Below are 13,315 nucleotides of genomic sequence, written 5' to 3' on the forward strand. Positions count from 1 at the left end.
CCGCCACCTCATCAGGAGCATGCCCAGGCGTTGTAGGGAGGTCATACAGGCACGTGGAGGCCACACACACTACTGAGCCTCATTTTGACTTGTTTTAAGGACATTACATCAAAGTTGGATCAGCCTGTAGTGTGGTTTTCCACTTTAATTTTGAGTGTGACTCCAAATCCAGACCTCCATGGGTTGATACATTGGATTTCCATTGATTTATTTTTGTGTGATTTTGTTGTCAGCACATTGAACTATGTAAAGAAAAAAGTATTTAATAAGATTATTTCTTTCATTCAGATCTAGGATGTGTTGTTTAAGTGTTCCCTTTATTTTTTTTTGCAGTATATATTTATTTATATTAATATTTATTTATATTAATATTTATTTATATTCATATTTATATTTATTTATATTTATTTCTATATTTATTTATTTATATTAATATATATATATATTTGTAAGTACCATTTTGCTGTACTGTTTAAACTCGATGAAAGGAACATTGACACTTTTCAGTCATATTTATATTAATATATATACATTTTAATATAAATATATTTATTTTAATATAAATATATTTATTTTAATATAAATATATTTATATTAATATATATAAAATAAATATATTTAAATTAAAATAAATATTTTTATATTAATATAAATGTATATATTAATATATATTAATATATATACATACATTTATATTAATATATATAAATATATATATTATAAAGATATATATATATTTATATAAGATATATATATATATATATCTTAATATATATATTATATTAAGATATATATTATATTAAGATATATATTAATATAAATTTATGTAAATATATTTATATTAATATATATATTTATATTAATATAAAAACATTTATTTTAATATAAATATTTATTTTAAATATTAATAATAATTTTTAAACTAGCACTGGGGACATTTTAGTTTTTGACCTGGCACTACACAGCTGACACAAATTATCAATTTATTATGGTTAGAACGTTGGGCCAGTAACCGAAAGGTTGCTGGATCAAGTCCCAGAGCTGACAAGGTAAAAAAATCGGTCGTTCTGCCCCCGAGCAAGGCCGTCAACCCACTGTTCCCCTGGCACCGAAGACGTGGATGTCGATTATGGCAGCCCCCCGCACCTCTCGGATTCAGAGGGGTTGTGTTAAATGCAGAAGACACATTTCAGTTGTACAACTGACTTTCCCATTATCAAGCTTTGATGATTTCGAACAGGTGTGCAACGCTAAATTAAAAACAAATGTGCACCCCTTTGGATCCCCAGGAACAGAGTTAAGAAATACTGATGTAAATATTCTTGACAAGTTCTACAGATGGGTGTTTACCTTCTGGGTATCTCTGCCTGTCGCACCTCCAACAGTGCTCTTATGTCAGCTACAGGATAAACAAAAACATGGGTAGAGTTTAAGACATGCAACTTTCATGAGACATGCTACATGTATAATGGCAACATGAAGAACAATAAGTTTGGCAGTGATGACAAAGATTGGGGCGGAGCGATTCCCCTTGCTTTCCTATAAGGAAGGAACAGGGATTTGAATTTCATGCACACTGCTGATTTGAGCCAGTGAAGGGAGTTTTACACAGTTTGGTAGGGGTTGTTGTTATCTGTGACAGAGCCTTGGAGCAGGCAGGCCTTTCCAGGCAGGAAGAGCAACTTCTCTTGTCAATGTTGAGCTTGACGTGGTAGGCTAACATCCAATCTGCTAGACATGCAAAGTTGGGTGTCTTCGTCTGGAGGGAGAGGACAGAGAGACACAATAAGGGTAACTTAGTGTGATTGGTAAAGTCTCAACACTTACGTCCGGTCCCAAATCGCTCCCTCCCCTTGGCCCTAACCATTTTGTTTCTGTAGCTCTGTAAGGTGTTTGATCCATAATTGCACTGCTTATAGCCTACCTGCCAAGATCCTACAGATCTGCAAACATCGAGGGGATAGGACCAAGGGGGAGGGAGCAATTTAGGCCTGGCTTTACATTTACACAGTACCTAGCTGCCAGTTGGTAGATGCAAAGATGATATTTAGCTGACCAGCAATCCTGCCTTGTGTAGGGTTTCTGGAGGTATAGCTATTAGCTGGCTATAAGCCTAAAAAGTGTCTCCATTTTAGGAAATCTCCCACTGACAACTATGGCTAGCTAGGATCATTATATTAGCTTAGCTGACATTGCATTAATGAAATAAGCATTACTAGCTAGCAAGCTAGGTGAAAGTTGTTTATACTTTTGTCTGAAAACCAGCTTTACATTTGTTCATTTAGCTATGCAAGCAAGATACAACTGCACACCTGAAAACAAGTCACCTCGACCAGCTGACAGCTTATTAAGCTAGATAGCCAACACTAGCTTGTCGGGTAACTTTGTTATAAGTGTGAAAAAGATCACAGTCAATCATAAACATTGATTGTGAGCTTTTTTACGTGTTAACCGGCACTGGTTTCTATGACCCTCTGCTACAGCCACTATATCTACTCTAACAAGAAAGCAGAAACTCTATATTAAACAGCAAGCAATTATCCTTTCATCACAGCTTAGAACTTACAATTTACTTTCCTTTAGGTCCAAAATTACTATATACTGTCATTGCTGGGCATTGTTTATTTCTGAACCAAGGGTTTATTTAAGGCAAGTGACACTAGTTAAAGGATATGTTATTGCAATGGCTCAGCGAAGATGCAAGCTATATATACACTAGCTCTAAAAAAAAGTATCTCAGTGCTGAGACCACTCTAGGATGTTTTTGGAGCTCCATCTGTCACCAGCAGGGTAAGTGTGTGTAGGCCATGGGTTGTGTAAGTTGTGGGGGGAGGCAGGCTAGGCAGCTCGAGTTGAGTCAATGGCACCTGGGCATTTTGGCACAAACCAGCACAGTCCAGAAGGATGTATAGAGTGTGGCGGGAAAATGACCGGATTCTCTGTGTGGGTTGCAAACACACGTTTATGACACACCATTGGTGTCAGCACAGACACACTTGGGTTACAATTTTGCACTCATAGGCTAACCCGTTCTATGTGGTTGAATGCAACTTTTGCTGTGTCTAAGCGCTGACTGAAATAAATAATTGAGGCTCATCTTTCAAAGTGGTAGAAGAAGAGGAGAGATGGAGGAGTGTGTATGTGGTTACCCTGTGGTGTATCACCAGGGATGAAGTCACTTTCCATTTTTAGCCTTGACGGGCTGCTCTGTGTTGGGTTCCTCTGCTACAGAGATGATGTTCATGATCTCCTCCTCTCATTGTTGTTTTTGTTGTTAATGGTGACTCTTGGTAATGGTTATTTTCCAGACACAGCATTTTCTAGTACAGTAGATCTTTGGAGCGATTTTGGCGCTGCACGATGCTTTCTTTCTCTCTCCATCTCTTGTTACTTATGTTCTTCCTCTTCACCACTCTCACCATCCTTCCTCCCCCCGCTTGCTCTCCTTGTTACTCTCCTCTTTAACTCCCCCTACACGTCTCTTTTCCCTTTCTCTCTTGCTCTTTCGCCCTCTCCCTTTTTCTCCATTAACCTAATTCTCTCTCTTTCTCCTGGCATGGGACCAGGAGAGACACTAGATTTCAGGATGCTGTGTATCCCTGGAAATAATGAAAATGAATGTCAACATAATAGTTTTGAAAACAGCTTGTCCCAAAAAAGTGCTCTCTTGGCAAAACGAATAGGGACAGGGTAAGTTGAGCAGCCTTGAGATAACTGGGTGATTGTGACTGTGGGTGATGGTAGATAAAAGTTTTTGTTCGTCGCAGAGGAGGCTGGTGGGAGGAGCCATTACAATGAGCCCGTCCTATAGGTCCTCCCACCAGCCTCCTCTGATTCATGGAATGGGGGTGTGGTATATTGTATATCTTAAATGTATTCCTTCATGCAGATATAGATCTCTGTTGAATATCACTTACCCTTCATTTCTTGACCAGTTGTCTGGGACAGGGATGATGTGCCAATTCATAGGCAACTTCTCTGCATTTGAGGCTGCTAAGTCCATGAAACTGGTTCGTGTGATTCTTAATATGTTTAGCAAGCTCAGACTCCATGTCATCAGAGCCTCTCTTTCGCACAGGTACAGTGCATTCGGAAAGTATTCAGACCCCTTGACTTTTTCCACATTTTGTTACGTTACAGCCTTATTCTAAAATGAGGAAAAAACTATTTCATCCAATCTACACACAATACCCCATAAAGTGAAAATGGATAAGACTTTTTGCAAATTTATTAAAAAAAATAAACATACCTTATTTACATAAGTATTCCGACTCTTTGCTATGAGACTCAAAATTAATCTCAGGTGCATCCTGTTTCGATTGATTGTCCTTGATGTTTCTTCAACTTGATTGGAGTCCACCTGTGGTAAATTCAGGTGATTGCCATGATTTGAAAGGCACACACCTGTCTATATAAGGTCCTACAGTTGATCGTTCAAGTCAGAGCAAAAACCAAGACATGAGGTCAAAGGAATTGTCTGTAGAACTCCGTGACAGGATTGTGTTGAGGCACAGATCTGGGGAAGGGTACCAAAACAATTCTGCAGCATTGAAGGTCCCCAAAAACACAGTGGCCTCCAAAGAAGTTTAGAACCACCAAGACTCTTCCTAGAGCTGGCAGCCTGGCCAAACTGAGCAATTGGGGGAGAAGGCCCTTGGCCAGTGAGGTGACCAAGAACCTGATGGTCACTCTGACCGAGCCAGAGTTCCTCTGTGGAGATGGGAGAACCTTCCAGAAGGACAACCATCTCAGCAGCACCCCACCAATCAAGCCTTTATGGTAGTGGCCAGACGGAAGCAACTCCTCAGTAAAAGGCACATGACAGCCCGCTTGGAGTTTGCCAAAAGGCAACTAAAGGACTCAGTCCATGTGAAACAAGATTATCTGGTCTTTGATGAAACCAAGATTGATCTCTTTGGCCTGAATGCCAAACGTCACGTCGAGAGGAAACCTGGCACCATCCCTACGGTGAAGCATGGTGTTGGCAGCATCATGCTGTGGGGATGTTTTTCAGCTGCAGGGACTGGGAGACTAGTCAGGATCGAGGGAAAGATGAACGAGAGATTCTTGATGAAAATCTGCTCAGGACCTCAGACTGGGGCCATGGTTTACCTTTTGGAGAAACCTGAAAATAGCTGTGCAGCGACATTGCCATTCCAACCTGAGAGAGCTTGAGAGGATCTGCAGAGAAGAATGGAAGAAACTCCCCAAATACAGGTGTGCCAAGCTTGTAGCGTCATACCCAAAAAGACTCGGCTGTAGTCGCTGCCAAAGGTACTTAAACAAAGTATTGAATAAAGGGACTAAAAACCTGTTTTTGCTTTGTCATTATGGGGTATTGTGTGTAGATTGTTTTTATCCATTTTAGAATGAGGCTGCAACATAACAAAATGTGGAAAAAGTCAAGGTCTGAATACTTTCCCAATGCACTGTACATGTTCATTTTATTTTTTGTCAATGTACCTCGTCAGTATCATTCAGTCTTTTTCATCCCTTGCTGCTGCTCAAATGGACTCTCTCAAGAACCTCAAGGGGAGCTAGACCCATGATTGTTTTACGTTTCAATATACGGGGCATGATGTCTGCTCTGTAACAATAAAAATCTTGAGTTCAAATGCATGAGCTATTGCAAAAATACTATGCATATTATCACAAAAACTGACTATGTAATCATTTGTATTGGGTATGGTGGCCATTGGATCAACTTACCCCAAGGCAAACAATTTGACTATTAGCCGACAACTACAAGGATGCACTTTCATGCTAGGTTTAGGATTTCATTTTGAAGCTTGTCGAGACACCAACTGATGAACAAAACAATCTTACAACGATCTACTTTGGTTTAGACTTTTGACTTTGTGAAAGTCTGATTTTTTTTTTTGACAACTTGCTTACCACTTTTTCCATGTGGTTTCTTCCTTCGCAGACTCCATTTTGTTTATGCTTTCCTAGTAACAAGGGCTGGCTTAACTAACCCTTCATCTCAACTTACCCCACTCTCCCCTACTCATGAACTTCAACTCTGGGGTGGGAGAGAGTAGTGGGAGGTGGAGAGAGCTCTTTCCCAGTGATGGAGCCACTATGAGCACTGTTTGGTTTCAGCCCCCAAAGAGGAGGTGGAAGAGAGAGGGGGGAGATTGAGTGGAAGAGCAAGTTCGAGACAGAGGGATGCAGAGCTGGATGAAAGACTCCTGTTAAGAGACGTGAGACTGGCAGCACCTCAATGTGTCCATTTAAAGTTAGTGTTATCGTGCTAGCTGGCAATATTTGTGTGCTTTGATCCAGGGTCAGGATACGGGAGTGAAGAGGAGACATAAATGACATCTTATTATAGCTGCTGGTCAGAAATTTACCCCAAGGTATTGTAGAGCAGAGCTTTATTTAACTTTTAATGCACTTTACACTTGATGTGGAAGTCAGCACATTACAGTAACAGCATGTGCAGTATATTGAGGTGATGGAGAAGGCAGAGAAATATGATACTGAAGGGATGTGGGGTGGAGAAACGGGTCCAGGTTGAGGGAGGGATTAAAAGAGGAGGAGGATGATGAAATGATCGAATGAATCGCACAAACCCCAGACTCTCTCACTCTCCTCTGTTTGCCCTCTATCCACGGAGGCCAGTTCCTGATTACAGTGTGTGGGGCCTTGTGAAACTGTAGGTCAATCTTTCACCCTAGAACTTCCACTACCCCCCTGAGTAGGCCGGAAAAAGTGCTGCCTCACTGCCAAATGACACACAGCCATTTCCTGTCGAGGGGAAAATGACTGGGGCTAATTTTAGACACCCTGCAGTCCTTCACAACAGAGAAGAGTGAGAGTCCTGCCCAAGGCTCTGTACAGTATGCAGTTGAACAGTCTTATGTCACTAGCCCTGTTATGAATATAAAGTCTTATTGAAAATGTAGAAATTAAATATCATACTTTTCCATTCAGTCCTCTTCCTGCATGTCTGTGGTTTTGGTTACATTTGTCATTCACTTGCAGAAATATCAGATATACTTAACGGGAATGTTTCAGTTCTTGGCATCACTATTCAAAGTCACTAAAGTAATTATTCTAAGCTCAGTTGAAGCAGAATTTAGTGAGAAATTGAGTTTCAATTATTGCTTTATGTACCCTATCTGCAGTTATTCTTGATGCAAAGGAATGATTACCAAAGTCGTTCTAGGGTAACTCCGTGGCATAGGGACAACTCGGTGTAAATGGTTGCCTTAGTTTCTACTCCATCCAGACTAGTGAATGAAAGGGCTCCATCCCATAAATAGTTATCTTCTGCCTACTGTGAATCTTGTCTCTGTAAGAGGGCACCAGCTAGCATCACATTAGCCTCTAACTCTGACCTAGCTACAGTAGGGGTGACTGACCAGTATATTACCACTAACTAATGCCTAGAGAAGCAGGGTAAGCCCTGCTCTTTCCATCTACCCAGATTCATAGAGGATTAAAAAAAAAAAACAGGTTAGCCAAAACACTAACCATTCCTTCCGTTGGTTAACCATACTCTCTATTTTTCTGTCCACAGAACTTGACTGGCACTCGCCCTCTACCCAGGTATGCCTACGATCCCTCCATTTTTGCCTTCCGGTCCCTCAGCACGGTCCCTCCTTGCAGTCCACTGACTCCGTCCGAAGACCGCCCATGTGTGTGAGAGGATAACGCCAACAAACCCCCAACACACTTATTGACTCTATAGGAGACCCCCAGACTATAACTTGTCTCAGCTTTGAAGATGAGACTGCGCTAAATAATGAGTAATAATGACCGATAGGACAATTTGACAAAGCCAATGTTTGAAATGTCAATATTGTACTCTCAGGTAATCCCACTCTGTCAAGTCTTGCCCTTGCGCGGACAACTGCTCAACTGACAGAAGCATTTAAGACACCAAGAATGGGGTGATCTTAACCCTGATATTGAATGATGATGTGAGACATGCAGATTGTATCTACTGGGGAATGACAAGGCTGCAATAGAGGTCTCTTTGAAAATACACTGCTCCACTCAAGCTCTTAGTTCCAAGGACACTTCAGATATTTCATACATTAACAGCTGTCTTTTGGATGTCTGTTCAGAAAATGGACTTCACTATCAAATATATTTTCAAAGGACAACACAAGCATTGGAAAGCATTCAAAGACTACTCCGATGCATTTGACAAGAGAAATGTATCATATTCACAAGAGAAATGTATCTTGATGACAATCGAGGGTAAATCAAACTCAAGACAGGTTCATTGTCTAGACTGGAAAAAGCTCATTAGGACCACTCATTAACAGAGGGTTTCTTGATACATTGCAAGGTGTATGTAGAGTCTACAATATATGTAGAGTCTATTTCTTTTTATGTATCAACCAGTTCGAGGGAAACTGGCCTGACAATCTGTCCTAATACACATGAATAGGTTGTGGTGACAGAAGGCACCCCTGACACATGCAGTCATTTGAAAGTAAAGTAGATGTCTGTCTGCATTACTATTTTGTGGATGTTATTTGAATTGTCCAGGTAATAAGCTGCTACAGCATGCATGATCGTAGTTCGCGGTAACCTTAAAACATTTTGTTTTGCCTCAACCTGTCTGAGTTTGATTTTCACTGTAGAGGAAAACCATTGTCCTCTTTTCCTGCATGCATTTGACTTTGCTGAGGTGTAGAAAAGAACAGTATGTGAGCATTTAAGGGAAGTATAAGAAATCTACTAGAATGACATGAAATTTCTAACCCGTACCTTCTTTTCTTGTATGAGACAACCAACATTATGCTTCTGAATGACATTCCTGATGGATTGAATGTAAAACTGAAAGTAGTCTTAACTGTAGAGTCGATATGCTAGGGTAATCGGAGGACAGATATCAAAAACCTTCTCAAGTGACATGACAACCTATTTATGAATGTATACTTTGATGGACATGTTGAGATCAAAACAGTGTTGTCACCATAACCAAGCTCTTCTAAAGTGACTGCTGTGATGTTTCTGTGTCCCTCGCACAACTTCTGAACAAATAAACGCCCTGTGGCCTCTTGATTCTTAGGAGTGATTTTTATTTTTACATTTCTACATTTGCGTCAATATACAGTGCAGTCGGAAAGTATTTAGACTCCTTCCCATTTTCCACATTGTTACAGCTCTATTCTAAAATGCATTCAAAATGTTCCCTCATCTACACACAATACACCATAATGACAAAGCAAAAATAACCCGATGGTCGCTGACAGTGCTCCTCTGTGTAGATGGGAGAACCTTCCAGAAGGACAACCATCTCTGCAACACCCCACAAATCAGGCCTTTATGGACTGGTCCATTTTTTTATCCCTATGGTGGTGGCAGCATCATGCTGTGGGGAGACTAGTCAGGATTGAGGGAAAGATGAACAGTGCAATGTACAGAGAGAGATCCTTGATGAAAACCTGCTCAGGACCTCAGACTTAGGGCAAAGGTTCACCTTCCAAAAGAGACAATGACTCTAAGCACACAACCAAGACTCTGGAGAGACCTGAAAATAGCTGGGCAGGGACACTCCCCTCCAACCTGACAGAGCTTGAGAGGATCTGCACAAGAATGGGAGAAACTCCCCAAATACAGGTGTGCCAAGCTTGTAGCGTCATACCCAAGAAGACTTGTAATCGCTGCCAAAGGTGCTTCAACAATGTACTGAGTAAAGGGTCTGAATACTTATGTAAATGCTATATTTCAGGTTATTTTTTTTTAAATAAATTTGCTGACATTTCTAACAACTTAGTGTCTGAGTACTTTCCAAATGCACTGTACAGTGCTGTCATCAAGTAATTGTCCTCACAATTTCCATTTTAGAGCAGAGCACATTACAGGGACTAATTCTACATGCATGCATTGACACATATTACCATTTTGTATTACTGTAGCTGTGTACCAGGGTTGGTGTCAATTCCATTTCAATGCAGGAGGTGAATCCAAAAACAAGTGTAATTTATTTTCAATGAGGACAATCTCCCATGCAATCTCTTCCGTGTCTCTATACTCTGTGTGGCCGTCCTCATTGCCCTGGCCCACCCAGCTCCTGATCCATGACCCTGGCCTACTGCATCTCTAGCCCCAGTACTGGTGGAGCTCTGGGAGTTGAATCCTGGGTCACTGAAATTGACTGCATAAAGCCCAAACAGATATTTGATTAAAACAATCATTTCAAATCGTGCTTACATTTGTATACGATCACGTGTCTCTATTATTCGTGGGAATAGAACAGATTTCCAAAATTATAATTTTCTGAAAACTTGGGGGGCCAAATAAGACCACCCGGGGGCCAAATTCGGTCCACGGGCTGCCAGTTGAGGAACCCTGATATAGAAGGTCAGGCAGCATGGTTCAACTGTGCTGGGCCAGGAGCTTAGAGCTCCGGAGTGGTGTGGTGGTCTAAGGCACTGCATCTCAGTGCTAGAGGTGTCACTACAGGCCCTGGTTTGATTCCAGGCTGTATCACAATTTAAAATAAAACAGAGGTGGATCTGGAGCCAGGGGCAGACTGGTCCATTTTTAGCCTAGTGGGCCTATTTAACTTTGATTTTTTACACAAAATTATAATTTTCAGGCTAATAATGTGGGCCTCAAGGAATAAAATGGGGTGGTGTGTTAGAAATGCCAGGACCAATTTTTGGTTGAAATTCGCCCATCTGGAGCTAAAGCCCAGGGCCAAAGCTGTCTGGAGGTCCAGCAGGACACTTCCCAATACACCTGGGGAACTGGTATTTGAATGTATGTGATTACAGCATGTGCTTGCATACAGTATTTGTTTATGCAACTGTGTGTATTTGCAGAGTGTGTGTGTGCAGCTTGTGCACCTGGTATGTGGGTTATATGCTGCTAAGGCATCTGCAGATATATATTAATATTAAGAATCAAGATTAACATACAGTATATGAGTATTTAACAGCAGTGTGTGTCTCTGTATGTGCAGAGGTTGAGTGGTGGCGTAGTAGACCGAGGCAGGACTTGTGTTGTATCACATCAAAGCTTGCCAAGACTGCAAGGTTCACAACCCTTCTCACTGGGTCACAATAGAACATCTCACCAAAGGGTGCAAGCCAATCCTGCAAGCTTTTTACCGTCAGTGTGTGTGTGTGAGAGCCACTGACGTCAGCACCACTCTACTGGGTTGGCTGTGAGAAAAGGGCCTGTAGTGAGGCAGATGGGGAGGGTGGAAGCTTTGGGAGAGAGGGAGTGTGAAAATGGAGTGGTAGATATGGATGGAGTGGTTGAACTGGAGATGAGACGGCACGAATGGCTACAAACATGTAGCTATTTCTGAGGGGAAATGAGTATTCACTGCAAACCTTCAAAGATGAAATCCGAACAATCTGTGGGCTAAGTACTGTGTGGTCAACTTTATTGTACAGATAAAAAGTAACAAAATATGTGACTTTTGGAAAGGGTAATACTTTTAACCTTCGAGGTTTAAGTCTCAGTTGAAGGAGGGGATAGGATAGAATAGTAGTGAGGTGGAGGAGGAGAAAGAGGGAGAGAATGGAGAGCACAGGAACAAATGCCGTGTGGTATTTCTGAGGCAGAATAATCCTACTCTAGGCAGCTTGCCACACACACACAAAACCCTATTTCACACACAAACCAGCCTGCCAAACGCTGAATCACTCACTCGTAATGAAGATCTGGTTAAAAAGAGACTTTGGAGGGGGAGGACACACACACACACAAACTACTGTTGACGACTCATTATCATCTTGCGTTTTATCTGGTAATGCCACACAAGTGTCCAGATGGCCTGCAAAGCTGCTTCAATGCTCTCACTCCCTCTCCGCCCCGCTCACTCTCCTTTGAAAGAGGGTTATGCCAGCAATCGACAGAGTGAAACGCAGCAGGAAACCCATACTGTTCGGACGTCAGGTGGGCTTAGCTGCAAGAGAGCAGCCAAAGTAACAAAGCTGACCTCAGATGAGTGAATATCTGCGCTAAAGCTAAATGTTTCACTATATTATGTACAGTCATCAGACATACGATAGGGCCAAATCAAATTTCAGTTAGAGACTAGGTTTAAGTGCAGGCTATCTTTGTTACGTACAAGGGGGTGAGCCTAACCAGAATCTGAGGACTGATATCTAAACCATAATGGGACCTGTCCTTATTCACACTGTTCAAGGATAAGTAATGCAAAACATTCACCAAGTCATTTCAATTTCATGATTATCATGAAAAAAGGAGGCAATGGTTACAACGAGTCAACTGCAAACTGGCTACCACATAAACATCCAATTGTCATAATTTTCACAATGAGGAAAACATGGAATGTTTTACCAGTTTCAGTCTGTTTCAGCCTCTACAATGATGCCATTTACTCCAAAAAATGAATTAAAATATGGTAAAACATATGTTCTATGCAATATGGAGAGGGGGTAAACACTGAGGCGACAGTTACCGGTGTGTGTGTTGCTGCTAAGTTTGCTGCTAAGTTTGCAGGTGGGTGGAGTCGACAGAAGGGTCAAACATTTATGCCTTGTGTTCAGAAGCCGTTGAGGTGGGTATGGCCATCCCCAGACTGACCTGTAGACTTGGAGGACAACGTTTTAGGCATATTAGTCTGAACACGAACATGTACAATAAGAAAGAAGTGGCAGGGCGGTGACCAAAGAATCTTAAGTTCCTGCTTGAATACTTAGTGGCCTCGCAAGATCACACATTTAGTATGTTGGCCTGTTTTGGCATTTTGCTATATGAAGTTTCTGGCCATCTGCTCCATGAACAAAACCCTATGTAATCACGTGTAAAAGCTATGGGGGAAAATAAATTATTCCATCTAACCATGCCAACCTTTCTCATGTCACAGTGTCTGCCAATGACATACGTTTCTCTGTAGGCACTCGGATGCAAATGTATCCCTCTAATCGTCCAAGAAACAAATTGTGGGTTTCTTGCTAGTTGCTACATACAGTGAGTTTTGGCAATGAATCATGCCAGTGTTTATAGCTAATTTGCAGAGAAACAACCCTCCCCCAAACATTAAAACCTTATCTTATGGTAACAGAGTGGCTTTGATCTACATTCCTTGGCCATCCAATGAAAATGCGGTCTAAACTCTCTCTTTTCACAAATTGGCCATAGCCCGTTTTACTTCCCTTTTCTCTATCTCCCTCGCCCAGTCATCCCAGGGAGGTCAGGGTCAGTCTTATTTCTCTAATTTAGGAGCGTCAGAACACACAATAAAGTCCATGATGAGGGAACACGGTGCAGTGAACAACACTAGGTTGACAAAAATCTTGCTTTGTACTGTACATTTCCTTAGCCTTGTATTGCGTGAGAGAAACTCTTGCTGTAACTCTACAGTAAATGT

At 41.4% G+C, this 13,315-nt stretch overlaps 1 protein-coding gene across 2 annotated transcripts in view; it reads left to right on the plus strand.

The window, feature by feature from the left end:
• Positions 1–9,024, plus strand: part of LOC106602886 (uncharacterized) — a 35,543-nt gene extending 26,519 nt beyond the window's left edge. For both annotated transcript variants that reach the window (XM_014195870.3, XM_014195862.3), the window contains one exon: positions 7,526–9,024. In XM_014195870.3, coding sequence (XP_014051345.1) covers positions 7,526–7,651 — 126 coding nt within the window. In that variant the 3' untranslated portion in view covers positions 7,652–9,024. The remainder of the gene's footprint in view (positions 1–7,525) is intronic.
• Positions 9,025–13,315: the final 4,291 nt, after the last annotated feature.

This window comes from Salmo salar, chromosome 01 (assembly GCF_965601325.2).
Source record: "Salmo salar chromosome 01, fSalSal1, whole genome shotgun sequence".
NCBI lineage: Eukaryota > Metazoa > Chordata > Actinopteri > Salmoniformes > Salmonidae > Salmo > Salmo salar.